Source organism: Pollicipes pollicipes, unplaced genomic scaffold, assembly GCF_011947565.3.
Source record: "Pollicipes pollicipes isolate AB1234 unplaced genomic scaffold, Ppol_2.1 Scaffold_4295;HRSCAF=5057_pilon_pilon_pilon, whole genome shotgun sequence".
Lineage (NCBI taxonomy): Eukaryota > Metazoa > Arthropoda > Thecostraca > Pollicipedomorpha > Pollicipedidae > Pollicipes > Pollicipes pollicipes.
The window spans coordinates 8122101-8139641 of NW_023596461.1; the positions used below are offsets into that span (position 1 = coordinate 8122101).

At 53.4% G+C, this 17541-nt stretch overlaps 2 protein-coding genes across 2 annotated transcripts; one reads left to right on the forward strand and one right to left on the reverse strand.

Moving 5' to 3' along the window:
• Window positions 1–1804: 1804 nt before the first annotated feature.
• On the forward strand, window positions 1805–4921 carry LOC119096642 (27 kDa hemolymph protein). Its single transcript, XM_037219541.1, has 3 exons — window positions 1805–1883; window positions 3891–4704; window positions 4906–4921. The coding sequence occupies exons 2-3, from the start codon at window positions 3908–3910 to the stop codon at window positions 4919–4921; spliced, it is 813 nt and encodes a 270-aa protein (XP_037075436.1). The 5' UTR covers window positions 1805–1883; window positions 3891–3907.
• Window positions 4922–15416: 10495 nt separating this feature from the next.
• Window positions 15417–17275, reverse strand: LOC119096643 (differentially expressed in FDCP 6 homolog). Its single transcript, XM_037219543.1, has 4 exons — window positions 16205–17275; window positions 15977–16147; window positions 15763–15946; window positions 15417–15487 (listed from the first exon to the last, which is right to left on the reverse strand). Exons 1-4 carry the CDS (start codon window positions 17273–17275, stop codon window positions 15417–15419), a joined length of 1497 nt encoding a protein of 498 aa, XP_037075438.1.
• Between the last annotated feature and the right edge of the window lie 266 nt (window positions 17276–17541).

Sequence of the window (17541 nt, forward strand, 5' to 3'; positions counted from 1 at the left end):
TGATTTCCTGTCACTTACGGAGGGCCCGACGCTCGTGTCAGGGGTCTCCAATTGTTCACCTACTCAGGACTACTCAGTCGTTCGGGAGTCATCCACACTGGGTCTTGGGTACTCGCTTTTTCAATGGAGAGCGGCACACTCTTATCGGGGGGCCCAACTGTCAACCTGCTCTGGCACTCTTGATCGCACCGGGCGGGCTCGATCGCCGTGGTTAGTGTAAACAATTCGGTCCTCATTTTTAATCCCATTTCGAATCATACGATGTCGAATAGCCCGCATTCGACAACACTCTCAGTTCTTGGCGAACTGAAATAATAAATGATCAGAGTTAAGTAGGCCAATAATGTTTATTGACACGGAAAATGATAAAGTTTGCACCGATCCCGATCATGCGTTGTTTTCGGTCACCGATTCCTGATGCATCATCAACGCATCTCAAAAGATTTTCCCTCCCCCTCTTTCTACCGGTCCAATCATAACATCCTGGGTCACCAGACCGTCCCGTACTTCTGATCGATATGTTTACCCTCGCCTTGGTCCTCTCCCACAGATCGATCTGCTCATGGAGCGCCCACCCACCGCCCCGGAAGCGATAACGGAGTCGTTCGATCCGGTTCGCGCCGAGCTGCACGAAGTGCTCGCCAGTCTGGCGCACTGAGAGCACTCTCCTTAGCACGTGCGACGTGATAGATGACCGTACGGAGCAGATCCTGCAGGCGCTCTCGCTCGGATGCGCTGCAGCGACCGCCGCCCTGGCAGGCTGCCCGACTCAGTCCAGTGGTCCCCATTTCCCGTCCCACGACTGTGATGACGGCGGTTAACCGTGTGTTGTTTAGCCAGTAATTTGTAATAAACCGTTTTCAGGGTTTCTATTTTGTGGTGAGGTGAGGAGCTGGGTGGTGACCGCGAGTCACTGAACTGACATGAGCCCTGTAACACTTGTGCCGCGTCAATGCAGTCGGTATTGCGTCTGCAAAGACCCCTGCGAGCCCCGATGCATGTCCTCTTGTTCGTCGTCATAGATCTCCTGAATGGCGACCGGAGGAACGGGCAGCGGCCATTTAACGGGCGACATCGGGAACGGGGTGGAGCTGGTGGGACACGCCAAGGCTTGCGATGGGATCATCTCCGGGGGGAAGTACCATCATTGCGCTACTGGTCCGACCCGCAGCCCTCCGCGCCACACGCCGTCTTGCTGTAATGCAACGCAACACCACCCCTGTCAAGCAGCCCAATCATTTCTGGCGCTCCCGTGGTAATGCTAACAGTAGGCGCAATTGATGGAGCATGATACACTTTATGAAATCTGGTTCGTGCCACTTCAGCTTTCCAGTATTATATCGTCCAATGCTATTTTGTATTGTTTTAGCGGCATTTTGAGCAGTGAAGAACTTTGTAAAGATTTCTTCAATTCTCGTATCACTTCTGAGTCCACGGAGCCGCCTTGGGCGATGGACTTCCAGAGCTCAGGTTGCAGCTGGGAAAGGGGCGGTGCACTGGCAATCACTCGGAAACTGGTTCGCACACCTGGATGTGCGTGAACACACATCCGTTTTCCCGAGATCGCCTCATCTCAGCACTGTTTCATCCCGGTTGCCTCTTTGTCTGCGTCCTCAGAACTGGTTCTAACAAAATCTTTAGCAATTTCGAACGTCACAAGCATTGCATCCGGCACCCAGCGGCCCACATCGCATCGAAGCCTTGACTTCAATGGCGTCATGCTAATGTTAAGCAAGGATGACGCGAGAACCACCGGACGGCTTTACCGTCTTTATGCGACCTTGATTGCATCCCAAAGTTTGTGACCAGTGGTTGACGGTGCCGTGGGAGTCGTGGCTGGTTCTGCGTATTTGTCCGGGATCTGAGATATTTGTCGTCTATTCGTAAGTCGATAGGTCGACATTCGTCCATGCTGAAATCACCGGCCCCTGCCCCGACGAAAGAAGTTTGTTGTCCCATGCGAGACAGGATCGGACCTGCCTTAAATATATCGTCCACTGGTCTCACTTTTTGCGGCCAGATATGCAGGAGACGTACAGAGTGTCAAACTCAGGCTAGATTGAGTTGCACCGAATTCTTGAATGACTTTGGAATGTACAAGATCCTTTTTGCAGTATTGCTGCCTGAAATTACCTTTGCAACATGATATCTTTTGAATTGGCTCTGTATAACCGGACTGCAAACAATGCAGCTCATGGTAAACATGTATGGTTCTGGAGCAACACCTTGGCAACAGAAAGGTTTTGGTGCAGTCACCGCCGATCTCAGTCCATATAGAGCCAATGCCTCAAGCAATTGTGGTGTTGCTCAGGTAGTTCAACAGGAAATGCCAGCCATAATGTTTCCAAATAAAAACTTTTTGAACATTCAGTACAATTTAGTGTGGCCAAGTTCGGTGTAAGCATACTCTGAGGTCCATGAACACATGCAAATTCAGGAAATCAAACAAAAAACATCCAATTTTTAGCCACAGTGGACAGATGTTTGCAGACTAGCCTCTGATGAAATTGGAAGGGACTGCAAACCAACTTGAGATTTGAATGCTCAGATTGATGGCATACATATGTTTATATTTTTCCTGGAAATGTTGTGTTTTGCCTGGCATGTGAAATGTTGGCACAATGTTTTTCAGTCTTGTTGGTAATGAACCATAATGGAGTTGGGTGCCAAAAGGACTTGAAAGAAGGGTTCCATACCTGCAAGCAGTCAGTTCAATTTTCATGTTCTTTTAAGCCTACTCCTTTATGACAAACAGCACCAGAAATGAATTATATATCAGGATCATAGAAAATACAACACAGTTTTAGTTGGAAAAGATAAATATTTTATATTATTTTATCAAAATGTTTCTCTTAACACATCAAGCCATCTGGTGCTATTAAGTGAACCATTGATTCATCTGGTGCTAATTAGTGCACCTGTGATGGACTGATGGAAATGTTTAACTGACTGCTATAGCATAGTTTGCTAAAACAGTTTTTTCTATTATGTGTGCTTTTGTTTCCAGGTATCTCACTCTACTATGTGCATTGCATGTGAAATTGTACAGTTTGTTTGTGTTCTGTGCTGTTGATATTTTCTCACCTTTTGTTTTGGTAGTTGCAAGTAGCATATAATTATTCAGTGAGATTCAGTTATGCAGTTTTTTCATTTATTCCTGCCAGGGTGACAGGCAGGGATGTCATGTAGCCTCAGTAGCTGAGTATGTTGTGATGCCCCAATCATTCACACATACACACACTGAACAATTTCATCACTTCCTTAGGTAAGCAAGGAAGTTATTTGCCTCCATATGTTGTGGGTTTGCCAGCACCATATTTTCATTCAGCAATAAATGAGAAGTACTAATGAAGTGCTTACATGCTGACTGCTAGCATGCTCACCAAGCACATTTGTAAAAGAGATGTGTTGTTAAAAAGCATTGCTAGCTCATGCTATTTATGGAAAGTAAGTTCATGGTCATCAGTTCAAGAAAGTAAGTTCAAGATATTGCCCTATCATATAAAGTGGCATATATTAAAGCAAGTCATAGACATAACAGTATGATCACATATGGGAAAGGTTTTGGGTTGGATAGAATGTTGTTGTCAAACCTTCCCAAACATTGCTGTATTTTGCAGTGGAGACTGCCCATTGTTGAGATTACATATGCTGCTCCAAAGAAAGCACAACAATATTTATAAATGATATCTGCAGTGTGTCAAAGAAAGATATTCAGCACTGTCGATCCCATGCCTTTATCTTGCAGCTCTTCACTCAGAACTCCGAACACATAATGACCTCGTCATGACCTGGCAGTCAGTCTGCCTTGCATCCAAAGTTATCATCCCAGCACATAGCTGGAAAGTGCAAGGAATGCTCGCATAACAATCCGCCACGCTCGTGCGCAGACGTCTGGATCTTCCCAATGTCGGCCCACGCCATCGTCGCGGCGGTGCTGCTGGCTGCGCTGCTGGCCGGGGAGGCGGCGGCCGACACCATCTCACCGGGCGGCGGCAGCCTGCAGCTGCCTTCGGACGTTGCCGCCGCCGGTGCCATGCCCGACGACGTGCGGGACAGCCTGGAGCGGGCCCGCGACGGCTTCTACAGCCAGTGCCGGGCGCAGGGCATCGCCGACCCGGAGCACTTCGTGACCGAGCGGCGCGACCGCGCTGCGCAATGCGTCAAGGACAACGTCGACGTCGACGAAATCGTCCAGGACATTTCGCGGCACATGGAGAACGGCGAGCTGGACGTGCTGTTCTCGAGCCGCTGCCGCGACCTGCCGCCACGCATCTTGGACTGCATTGAGCGGCCGCTCGTCGAGCTGGAGCGCTGCCTGAACGAGACGGAGCGCGCCAAGAACTACTCCGCCACGCTGATGGCCGGCCTGCGCGAGGCGGTCGACTTCCTCTGCTTCAACGACGGCGAGCGGATTGCCATCTTCCTGGGGGAGAAGGGTCAGGAGTGTATGTCGTCGCAACAGGTGCGCGACAGCTTGACTCAGTGTCTGGAGAAACACAATCTGACGGCGTCGACGGCGCCGGACGTGCTGGACAGCACGACGCGCGGCTTCACACCCGCTTTTTGCCACCGCATGTTCGTGGCGCACGACTGCGCCGCCGACGCCCTCCGGCTTTGCGACGATCCGACGCCGTCCAACGTGGTCGACAGCCTGCTGCGGGCCTTCGAGGGGCCGCTGCCGTGTCGGCGAAGCACGTCCGCTGCCGGGCCGCCGGCGCGCGCCGCCGGCTTCGCGCCGCTGCTGCTGCTCTGCGGCGGCGCGCTCCTGCTCAGCCGGCGGAGGTAGTGCGCTGCGGCGTTACCCGCGCGAACGCGGCGCGCCGCCGTCCAGCGCGCTGCCACCGCCGGCGGGGAGCGGCCGGGACCCGGCTGCTGCAGCGGGCCCCGCCCCGTACGCCCCAGGTCTCTGGTGTCGTGATGGCTTGCGCGAGAGGCTTCGCTTCCGTCGGGGGCGAAACGCGTGTGCTATGCTTCCGCTTAGCGCTGGGCGCCGGGCACGCTCAGCTAGTCAGCTGCGACACGACGGTCAGTGCGAGGCCACAGTGAAGCATCGCGATGCATTGCGATTGGGATGGATGACCAGGGCGTCGGCAGAAGGGCAGCGTGTGGGCGCCCGTCAGCTGCGATTAAGGGCGGACGGGTCTGGGCTGGAGAAGGCCCGCTTGTTTTGTGTCCGGCGTCGGTGGCGGACTGGGAAGTGCGTGCGGTTGGTGACATGTCTTTCGCTGACGTAGTTGTTAGGTAATGCGTGATCGTGCCCAATGATGGGGCCTTCGTGAAGGTGACTGTCAAGTAAGCAGTGCGTGGCTCTCCTGTGCGCCTGGGCCTGCGGATGTTAAGCCTCTCGGGCCGAGCCGATGTCGTTCGTTCCTTTCTTTGCTCAGAATGTCCTTGGGACAGGTAGATGCACCTAAAGGATCTAAGCGACGAGAAAACACATCGTTAGTGTTTGCCGACTTTCGGATCTTGACCTGCTTACCACTTACCCGCTGTGGGTCGATATGTTGTACCTTATTGTCTAGACTAGAGCGGGCATTCGGATGGCGCAATACCTGTGACTGGAGTTCGTCGTGTTCCCGTAACATTTAAAACGTCGAATCCTATTTCTTTTGCCTGTTTTAAACCCAGAGGTCACAGGTGGTAGTTCTTTGAACAGAGGACGGCTTTATTGTGCCCACTGAGGAATGTTCGTGTGCTTGTACGAATCCGTTCATTGTTTTGTGCGAGTGCGTACGATGCCGATTAAGTTAGAGCTTATAGTGCACGCCCACTCGCTGAACCATTCCCTCATTCTGACGTTTTCGTCGCAAGATGCCGTTAAAATAACATGTGTCGACTTCCATTACGTAGGTTCGCCTCTACAACGTTATTATGTCAATGTCGCTACAGGAAGAACGGCGCTACGGGGCTCATTAAATGATGGTTGTACTTAGTCGCGCCTTGTTTGTATTTTCTGGTCAACTTTGTTAATTATTTTCCAAGAAACAGTGTGATCATGTCTCGTGCCCAACGCACCTCATCAGCTTGAGTCAGCATTTCCCGCCGTGCACATCCCATGCCGGTTAAGTAATTTGCGCTGCTCTCAACCATGTGTATTTCCTCTCTGGCGTAGAGTGTGAACGTAGCCAAGGGGTCAGTCAGGCAATGGCCAGTGCCTTCCTGGAGGCGTATGCTGGTATACGTTACAGCAATATTGATTGGGCCGAACCACTCGCTTGCCGCGGCTTTGTAAGGATATATATATATATCCGGTCCGAGCGGCTCGGTGTTTCACAGCCATGCGCAGTGGATGTGGCGATCAAAGCTGTCATTGTACTTCATGCAATTTTGTTTATGCTTCGTAATGTAACCTAAGACGTAAGACGTATCAAAGGCGCCGTGTGTAGTGCTCTTGGCGCTGTCCGTCGTCATAGTCACTTTCGTGTACTATTGAGCATTTACCGTGAAGGCTATTAGCTTATACAGAAGAAGCATTATGTTTGAAGATAGGCGCATCGGCGCTGTGTCGACTATATAGACAATACATACTGGTCACCGACACAAATGATGGTCTCAACTGCCGGTGGAGCCTGTGCGACAGAGGGCCGCTGCAATGCGCGGTAATGCCGGCATCTGTCTGCTGCGCCGGGGCTCCCTCCGGCCAGGGCCAAGCACCACGCGCGGCTGAGTCACCGCTGGCGCCGGACGTCCCGCCCCTCGAAGGCTCGGGGCGCCGCACGCTCGGCCCAGATGTCGGGATGTGGTGCGCTCTAATCACTACGACAGCCCCGACGCTTTGAGGCCGAGTGGGGCAGGCTCCCGGAGGAGTCCGCTTCGAGGGTTTTGGGGAGGGGTGACAATTTCTGATTTAAATTTTGACTAGCGATGCGAGGAGTGACCTAAAGAGACTTTTTACTGCTGTCGTAGGCCGGTATCCCCAAATCGTTTTTCAAAAGCGCGTTCTCCGGTGGGAGATAAGAGTGCGGTCAAGCAAGATGATGGACGATCCAGTCTTCTCCGTGAGAGTATACATATATATATATATATATATATATATATATATATATATGCATATGTATATAATTTGAGGGCCCGTCTGCTAAGTGCCTTTTGCATAGGCCAAGAATGAGCTCGTCTTAAAAATTTCAATGAGAACCTACACATGATTAAACGCTACAATGCTTCACAGTTGAAATGCTTCACAGAATGGTGAGCAAATCTGGCATCCGCCAACTGTCCTTTTCTTCGGGTCTTTGTTTACAAATGCAAATGAAGGCTTAGTCCAGATCGATCGACCTGGTGTGCCCCAACGCTAATTCCGCCAGGACATGGGCCACCATTTTGCCATTTTGCCGCACCCGCGGTCTGAGAGGGAGATACCGGACTCCTTATTCGGCGGCACTGGACACGAGTCCCAGTGCGAGCGCGTTGCTTGACCGAGCCGGCATGACATGCCAGCAGGCCCCTGGCCGGTAGCAGTCATCCGAAGTCCGGAGCGGCTCTGTCGCAGCGTTGTCTGGCAAGTGAAACCCTTGCGAGTCCTTCCCAGCGAAGGGTGGAGACAGTCGTCCATGGAACTGGACAGCACAGCTGGTGTGTGAGTTCAGGGTATACGCAACAAGCTTCGCTTAACAGGGGCTTGAAACCGAAGCCACGCGTGCAAACCACACAAAACCAGTTATTCAAACAGCATTGAAATCTGTTTCATTTTGTGTTTCTAGTTTCTCCCTTTGCGGGCCTCATGAGCGCGGGTAAGCGAAATTCGGAAGCAGTTGTTGCACATGCTACTGATTCCCATGTTCTTGACTTTGCTGGCTGCAATTTCTTATAATTATTTTTTGTGGATATTGCCTTCAGAAGGGCGTCAGCAGGAGCCAGTAGCGTAAGCAGAGGGGGGGGGGGGGCACAGGGGCACATGCCGACTCCTCATAGATTCCGAAGGGCCCATCGGGCCCCTCGGGACCTACGATTAAGGGTCCGAAGGGACGAAATGCCGGCCAGAGGTCGTATTCAGGGGCCCTGGCCCGCAGGGCCAGGCACTCCAATCCCAGAGGGCCCTACGCGCTGATCAGGGACCCCTGAGTCGATAACGGCCTTTATGTTGGTCAGGCACCACCAGTAACGCACATTCGGTTCCGTGGTAGCATGGGCCTGAGGGCCCATTCGACAGTCAAGGGCTCCAATGAAGGGTCTAAGGGAACGAGGGGCTGGTCGTAGTTTTATTCAGGGTCCCAGACTTCAGGGACAGACCCTCAAATGACAGTCAGATGGCCATCTGCGCCGATTAGGGATACCCTGAGTTGATGTGGGGCAACATATCGGTCAGGCACCATCAGCGCCGCACAGTCCGCTCCGTATCAGTGTGGGACTGAGGACCCATTTCCAATCAGCTGCAAAGCTGGGGCCAGTGGTTTACGCTGGTCGGGGCCCCTGTATCTGCCAGGTGCCTGCAGCGCCTAACAGAGGATCCTTTGCTCACAAGGGGCCCCGAGCCGACCAAGAGTACTAATCGATGAGGCCCGGAGAGGAGCCCGGACCCAACGGAACCGACTACCAAAGGCTCTGGGAGGGCCTAAGGGCCGAAAGCTATGTGTCACATCAGTAATCGCGGCTCGTAGGTTGGTGACCTGAAATGTCAGTCAGAGGTCCCCCTGCGCGGCTTCCTGTCAGTCTGCACCTGGGGACCCATTTCCCAAGCAGGAGCAAACCCGGGGGCCACGATTTGCATTGATCTGGGTCCCTGAAACAGTGGTTGGGGCCCCTGTGTCGGTCAGGGGCCCGCAGTACTTAACAGGGTTCATGTTTCGGCTCGTGTCCCTGGTCGATCACGGGCTTTGTTTGAGGACGCCCGAAGAGGGGCCGGAGGACCCCTCGGGACCGAAGATCAAGGGCCCAATTGGACTCCGGCCCAGCCCTATCCCGCCTGTAGTGTCGTAACCTGAAATCTCAGTGAGAGAGTCTCTTTTATGGTCCCCTTATTAGGGCTATTTATCACTCTTATACAAAGCCTCGACACGGAGCAACAGTCGGCTCCATGTCCGTCTGAGCCTTTGAGGCCCATTGTAGTAAGAGTGCCTCTTGCACTGATTAAGGACCCCCGAGACAGAGCATTCTTCTGCTTCGGCCAGAGGTCACCAATCACTAACAGTCAGAACAAAGCGCAGACCGTGTCGGTCTGAGCCCAGGGGGCCCATTTCCCGAACAGGGACACGGCCAGGCCCGCGATTTATATTGGTCGGGACCCCTGCAACAATGCGGGGCTTCTGTATCGTGCAGGGACCCATAGTGTCTAACAAGCTGACCTGTGTCAACAAGGGGCCTCGAGCCGTTCAGGGAAGGGTTTGATGAACAGGGACGCGGACGAGACCCCGAATTACAGAGGACCTCTTACGTTGTCGGGGCCCACTGTCAATGAATGGAAACAAGAAAATTATGATGATTGCTCGTGTTGAAACAATGGAATTATCCTATACTAATCAGGGCCCAGTACCGGCCGTTGCAGGCTCCATCCCAATTCCAGCACGGACCCTTTAAGCCGAACTGGAGTCCACGCGCCAATTATTGGCCAATCCGCGGCGATCAGAATTGTTGTTGCGTCAATAGGGGTTCCTGCGTCGATCTAGTATCAACTGCGTTCTGTGCGGGTCAGGAGGTCTTCCGCGTCAGGGAGGGAACCAATGTGATACGATGTATACCTCTAAGAGCCTCCGGATCGGCCAGGGGACCCCGCCCCGTGTCACAATAATGACAATCGCAAAACATCCTGTGGTGGGGCTGAATGGCCCTGCAACGCTTGACCGGGTACAGCAATGTGCATCCGCTGGTATTTTGTCAAGCGGGCTTCTTTCCGGAAAAGAAATAAGGGGCCTGATTAGTACTGAATAGAGTGGGTAGCAATAACTTAAAAAAACGAACCAGACCAGACCATGTTTACCTGACAACATCTATTCTTTTGCTGAATCGACTATTGAATCAATTTATCAACATGTTTTAGCCTGCGCACCCGCAATCTCGGAAGCAAGGGCAGCGATAGCCTGGGTTTCAGTCTCCGCAAAACCGAACGGCGTTGGCGCTTCAAGTAACACCAGGCGGCCTGGTGCGGTGGCCCGCGGGAGGAACCGGCGTGGAACAATGCTCTCAAATGCCTGAAAAATAACTCGTTCGTTCAAAGATTAGGCTGAGCGTATTTGTTTTCCAACTTTGAGGTTTTCCTCTGGGGAGATTAACAGCTACAGCAACACAAGTAGAGATTCTACCTGCACTCCTCCAGTTGTACCATCAGATTCCAGCACTACTCCGCGGTGCTGTAAAAGCAAATAAATCCGTTCAGTTTATTGAAATAAAAAACGAACGGGTGGAATACAACAGGCCACCTTTTAAATGTACGGGTTGATGTCCTTAACCGCTAAAACGTACTGATTTAAAAGGCGTCATCGTTTCCGTTCAACCGTTTGCCACAGGCGTAACATTAGCCGCAGGACCGACGCTGCGCGGCCTATGGATATTGCAACGCGAGGCACCGAGGTTTTATTTGCTGAGATTGGCGAGAACTCATGCTTCAAAACTGTGCCCTACAATGTCCATCGGTTATCAATTCAGACTCAATGTGGAGCATTTTCAGACCAACACGGTTCGGCCATGTGAGTGCAAATTGTTAGCCCATTTCGACGTGCATTAGCGGGGTCCGTAATATCTCTGCACAACCCAGATAAAGATTCTGACAGAGCCTCTGAGTTCTGTCGGCTTAGAAAGATTCCACTCAGCCATTGTACAATGACAAACGCCAGTGATGTATTTAATGAGGTCGTTTAACGCATGATTTCTGGAGTTGACTAAGCATGAAATTTGGAAAGAATTGATTTCGCGGTGGCTTCCGGCTTTTGCTCCAGGTATAGAAGGTAGAAATGAAAAGTACCAGAGAAAAATACGCTCTTATTGACAAATGGACCATATTTGGCGATTTTTTGGGGAGAGCCTTTTATTTATCGTGCTTGTCTGGATATTTTCAACATTAGCCTTCAACAGCAGCCTGAACTGATCAGCGATACAAATTTGGCAAATTTGGGCATGTGCGCTCGCAAATCTTAGCTACAAAAACCTCGATGATGATCGATGTTGCAGTCTCCATAGGCCGCACAGCGTCGGCTCCGCAGTTCTTATTGAACATTGGCCTACGGTTGGACGAAAATGATGATGCATTTGAAAGAAGTAAACTTCGACGCTTTAGTACATCAAACCGTACATTTGGAAGATAGCCGGACGTATATTTCACCCGTGCGATTCTTAGATTGATCAATTGATCAATTGAATGGATTGACCTTTACCACACTGCGACGTAGTGCTGGATTTGGAGGTATAATTGGAGGAGTAGAAGTAGGATCTTACTGTGTTGCTGTAGCTGTCAATCTCCCCAGAGGACAGCCTCAAGGCTTGAAAAAGATACACCAAGCCTAATCCTTGAACGAAACGAGTTATTTTTTTCAGGCATTCTAAAGCATTGTTCCACGACGGCCACTCTCGCGCACAACGCACCAGCCGCCAGGTGTTACTTGAAGTGGCAACGCCGTTCGGTTTTACGGAAACTGAAACCCAGGCTATCGCTGCCCTTACTTCCTAGACTGCGAGTGCGCAGGCTCAAACGTTTTTGTAATTTGTTTCTTGTGTCATGGTGAATTCTGCAAAAGAATGAACGTTATCAGGTAAACATGGGAAGGCCTCGTTGGTTTTTGAACTCATTTCGACCTACTCTACTCAACACCAATAAGAACCCCTCATTTCCCGGAGAAGAGCCCCTTTGATAGAACAAGTGAGGGCGCATTATTGTTCTCAGTCGACGCTGAAGGGCCATTCCGTCAAACCACGGCATGTCTTCCGGTCGCCATTCTGGAGACACGGAGCGGACTCTCTGGCCGATCCGCAGGACCTTGAAGGGATGCATTATATCACATTGGTCCCCCCCCCCCTGACGCGGGAGGGCTTCTAATCCGCACAGTTGACCCCAGATCGACGCACGAACTTTTATTGACGCAACGACATCCCTGATATTCGCAGACGGTCCAATAACTGGCACATAGACTGCAGGTTGACTTAACAGCCCCATACTGGAACTGGATCGGAGAGCCCACCGTTCGGTATTGGGGCCGGCCAGGACCCTTCCACTGCTTTTATGTGAACAATCCTCAAAACCCTCATGTTACAGTCCATTGTCAGAGGGCTCCGACCAAAGCAAGAGGCCCTCTGTCACTCGGGCTCTCGTCCCCGCCCCTGTTGGGCAGATATTCCCCTGACCAGCTCGAGGCCTTTTTTGACACAATGGACGGACTCAGAGGGGGACCACGGGGTCATGCCGCCCCTCTTGGGCCCCGAGGCTCGAACCCGTCCGCTTATATGTCCGCTGTTATCACCCATAGTCGGCTGAACAGACGCAGTTTTTTACCCAACGCGCAACAAAATGGGACGTCTTTGAGCTTCCAGGCGACCGAGAACAGTCGTCAGCGAAAGTGAAGGGCCAACAAGTAGACAGAAATTACTCTTTACGGTTTGAGAGGGTGGTGATTAGGATGTTGTAAGGCTCATCCAGCTCTCCATGTGCCCTACACTGTTTCCAGGGGCCCTATATGTCCGCTTTATGGCCAATCCGATCGTTAAGAAGCCTTCTACGTTGCCCTTGATTTCTTTGCATTTGATATGAGGGCCCTGCGCTGCTGCTGGAGCCTTTCCTGTTGCGTGCCGGGGCACTCTCGTCAATCAGGAGCCCTCCACGGACTCATTCCATTCGCCCGAAATACTAAACGCTAGAGATGGGGGCGCTAAATATTAACCTGCCATGGTATTCTCGGTTGCTCAAAGACCCTTCGCGTTGATATCGGTTAACCTATCGACACACTCACGCTATGATCACAAGTCCTCTCAAATCTGTCGCTTGCTTAGGGCCTTACGCTCCTGTCGGGCGTCTTATCTGATAGCGTTTGGCACACTTGTTCGTTCGGGGCCCTCTACATTGGATCTTGGGTGCTTCCTATTTGAATGACGGGCCATGTTTGCACCTTCGCCTGATCCAGTAAGGGAGAAAACACTCCGCTCATTGTGAGCTAGCAAAAACACAAGTCCAAACCACCAGCAGCTTCTGGCCACAACCTAGCAAGGGCAGGGGTTTGAGCAGGGCGAGCGCACACTCAGCCAATTCATTAGTATTTAATCGACACGGGAAGTCAGTACGCCTATGCAGAATACTGATCAGGGTTTGTGGGATCTGTTAGTCCGTTCGCGGCACGCAGGTGGGCTGGTAGGCACGGTAGGTGGGGCATGTAGGTACTGCCAGTGGGGCTGGAACTCTCTCGTAAAAATTAGCCCCCCCCCCCCCTCTCCCCACTCCGACGCACCATCGTAAATTCTGGCCTGTCCCCGCCCTCCGAGGTTATGCACACCTATTGTCCCGATCAGTGGTTTGTGCTCCGCGCCGATCAACGCAGGCCTACAAATATTCCAAAACCGCGACAGCTATCTGCATCGTCTCAAATAGCAACCTCACGGTGCAGAGCAGTAGCTGCCTGCTGTCGTGTGACGTAAGCTGCCATGTGGGTTTATAAGTTCCAACAGGACACACAGCACAACTGCGGCGATTTATTTGGAGCGCCGATACAGCTGAATCACCCACAATGATGTCAGAGACGGCCAATTTCGCGTGGGAAGTGCGGGAGGTGCTCAGTACAAAACATGTGACCGTTTCTTCGCAGAACGGAACATTTCTTCAAAAGACTCCGCCCCTTCAAGCACAGTGGAGCTCCAGACGACGCATCAAATGGATCAACATCACGCATCATACAAAATATCTTGTAGGGTCCGCCAATAAGGCAAGTGTTAAGGCAACTCCACCAAAGACTTGCACAATGTTAATGCACTACTGACCGCACGAAGTCAGTCAAATACGCATCACAACACATCGTCCCAGAAATGCCTCCATGACTGGACGCGACCAAAACGGCGCTTGGATTCGCACATTCGACCTGATATTACAAGCCGTTTCCACAATCGGCCAAATGGCCGGAAGACGACCCAAATAGTGCTTTGGACGGAGTGGACCGCGGGGAATATCATACTCGACCTACGCCTGGCCCACCAAAGGAGCACTCCGCTCACTCCGGGCTAGCAAAGACACAAGTCCAAAATACCAGCAGCTTCTGGCCACAAGTTAATAAGGTTACGGCGGCTTGCGCACAGCGACACGCACAACGAAAGGTCGCATTGCGATTGGCGGCAGCCTGCTGCTGCTGGAAGACATCGGCATGTAGACAGCGAACAGCCATGGCGGCAGCACATAACGGACCGGCACACTGTCCATCAGCAAGAGTTGAGCCCCGTGCTGCGACTGATTAACAGCGTCATGTTCTTCCTGAACGACTACCAAACACAGTTCCTCTGCTACAGAGCACCATTGCACGAGCAGCAATTAACTGCGTGCGCACGATGCGACACCAGACGATGCATTTCAGAACTAATGGAAATCACATGTTCGCATGGAATACTCGTATTCTCCCGGTTAACTGTCACTAGCTCCACCAATGCCATCACAGCATAAACACAGGATGGAAGCAAACAGCACCAAGCATCGCTTCGCGGGCTGGAATGAGAAGTGCTTATCACGTGGAGCACAAAAGCCAGGCTTCACCAAAACATAATTTCTCATTGTATTCTACAAGTCGACCGCTCCGCTCCCAGACGTGCGAAAGCACGGAAGTGGGCAAGAGATGGGGAGCAGCAAGCCAGACGTTTGGGAAAGGCATCACCGGTAGCCTGGCAGTTTTGCAATGGACAAACCCGCCAAATCACGTGCATCCCACCCTCACCTCACAAGACCCCAGCTTGCAAGTTTCTAGATATCTGGGGACACATGTAACGACTGATTCCAAGAAACAACATACTCCATTCACAGTCATGGAAGACTTGATGCCTGGGTTTAATCTTACGGGAAATTTTGATGCTTTAAGTCGCCGAAAACGTACGGGTCATACAAACAAAAAATTGACATGACATGACATGGTGCATGCATTTCGCAGGACTTGGCTACGCCCTAATGCACCTGGAACACCCGACGAATTGCATGATTAGCTACCTTAGTGCTCACGCCGAAATGGAAGCATCGGTCCACCTTTGGTTATGGCACATTTGCAGCCTGCAGTCTCTACGAAGCACCATATCGACGATAAATACAAGGGGCAAATACGCCTCCAGCTGTCAGATTTAGGCCATAGATACCGGTCATATTGTGACACCGACTACAAACACCGTTTACCACAGCGCTACGTAACACTGCTTTGAATCGCATCAATTACTTCAGTTAGTAAGCCTTTCCAACAATCAAAGCGGCTCACATACCTCCACAGCGAACCTGCAGCGGATCGGTAGTGCACCGAGCGCCCAGCGTCTGACCCGGCTCAGGCCACGTCCGCGAAGCCAGCCGCCACACCGACGCGACCGTCGGCGTGACAACCCCGCCAGACGTGACCTAGGGCGAGCTGGGGCCAGCAGCGGGCGGCGGCCTCTCGGCGGCGCCCGCCGACAGCTCCCTCGCAGGCGGGCCGCCTCGAGCGGCGAGACGAGCGCGGTGGCGGCGCGCGCCCCGCCGCCGCGTGTGTTGTTGTTCAGCTCGGCGCGGAAGCTGCTGGGCGCGAGACGCGCGAACTCGCGCGGGTCGCGGAAGCTGGCCGAGCGCAGCGGCAGCCGGCCGGCCTCGCCCGGCGGCACCGCCGACTGGCGCAGCGACACCTCGCGCTCGCGCACGCGACAGCTTTGACTCCACCTGGCCCTTGGTGCGCTCGGCCGTGATCAGCTTGCAACGGGCCGCCTTGAGCTCTCGGTCGAGCTTGACACGACCCTCCTCGACCTCTCGCAGGCGCAGCTGCGCCTCTTCCAGCTGGCGCTGCTTGCTTTTCTGCAGCACCTCGAACGCCTCGCGCTTCTGGCGCTCCTCGTCCAGCAGCGCCGTCAGCTCAGCCTGCAGCCGCTCCAGGTCCTCGCGCTTCTCCCACTCCTGGCGGAGCACGCGACTCTGCGCGCTGCGCACCAGCTCCTCGTCGCGCTTGGCCTGCTTCTCCTCCTGCAGCAGCCGCTCCAACTCCAGGCGAGTTTCCTCCAGTTCGGCCAGCTTGCGCTCCTCCTCGGCCTTCTGCAGCTCCAGCTCGGCCGCCTGCGCCTCAGCGGCGGCGCGCGCCAGCCGCTCGGCCTCCAGCTCGGCCTTGGTGCTGTCCATGATGTTGATCTGGCTGAGGCGGCGCCGGTCGTCCTCGTGTTGGCGCGCCTCCGTCTGGTGCCACTCGGCGCGACGCGCCGCCGCCAGGTGCCGCTGGCAACCCTGAGGCGAGCCCGAGAACGAGACGGCCGTCTCCAGCGCCGACAGCCACTGGAACTTGGTCTTGTAGTCGGGCGCGGCCAGCTCCAGCGCAGCACCGTCAGCCGACACGGAGAACCGGTTGGGCCGCACGCCGCTCTGCTCGATCAGGTTGACCACCTGGGTCTGCGGACTGAGCGGCAGCCGCAGCTGCGGCCGCGCGTCGTCGCGCCGTCGGTAGCAGCGCAGGTCGCGCGGCGTCAGCACGCACCAAAGCGGCCGGAAGCCGCGTACGCAGTCGGCGCGCCGCTGCAGCGGGCCCTTCTTCACCACGTCCTCGACGACCACGTCGTAAACGTCGTCGATGGCCTCGCGCAACGCCTCCGTCTCCATGTCCTGCGTGTAACGTGTCTCCAGGAAGGCGAGGAAGATGGTGAACTTAAAGTGGTGGATGATCTCGGCCAGCTGCTGGAAATCGGCCGAGTCCCAAACGCGACCCAGCGCCTGCACAAACTTGCTGGCCACGAAGTCGACCTCCCCGGCGTTCATGACCACCTGCACGGCCAGGTCGGGGTCGGACATGAGCTCACCAAGACAGCAAAAGACGCGGAACAGCTGGCGCACGCATTCCTCGGGCAGCGTGGGCATGTCGCGCTTCATGGCCGTCGGGCGGTACAACACCCAGCACGTGTCCTCGACGGCCTCGTGGTAGACGCGCAGCTGGTCCGGCGTCAGGTCGGCCGGCAGCCGCGAGAACACCTCGTGTGTCAAGTAGTACTTGTAGTGCTCGAACGTCAGCGTCGGCGTGCTGCGAAACTCGCTGATGCCTGCCTCCACCTTCTGGTCGGCGAGGTCCAGCAGCGTGCCCAGGTTCTGTGTCAGCACCTTCAGCCTTGACTTGGTCACGTTTCCATGCTGATCACTGTCCAGACTGGTGAAAGCATGCCAGATGCTGTTTTCGAGCATTGGCAGTAAATCCATGACGTGGCTGGGTGGAGTGCTCTTGTGGTCAGTGTAGTAATGAAATATCAGCAAGAATATTGCATGCTTTCCTTCATGATATGCATCATTCTGAGCATGGACTTCTGGCATGAAAACCAGGAAAAGCTTTCACTCCTTGATGCAGACTTTCAAGGACACACTATCACATAGCAAAATGCTTGTTGCCAATCTACATTGTTATCAATCACATCTCCCCACTGAGTGGAATGTGTTCATTACTGCTATATAAC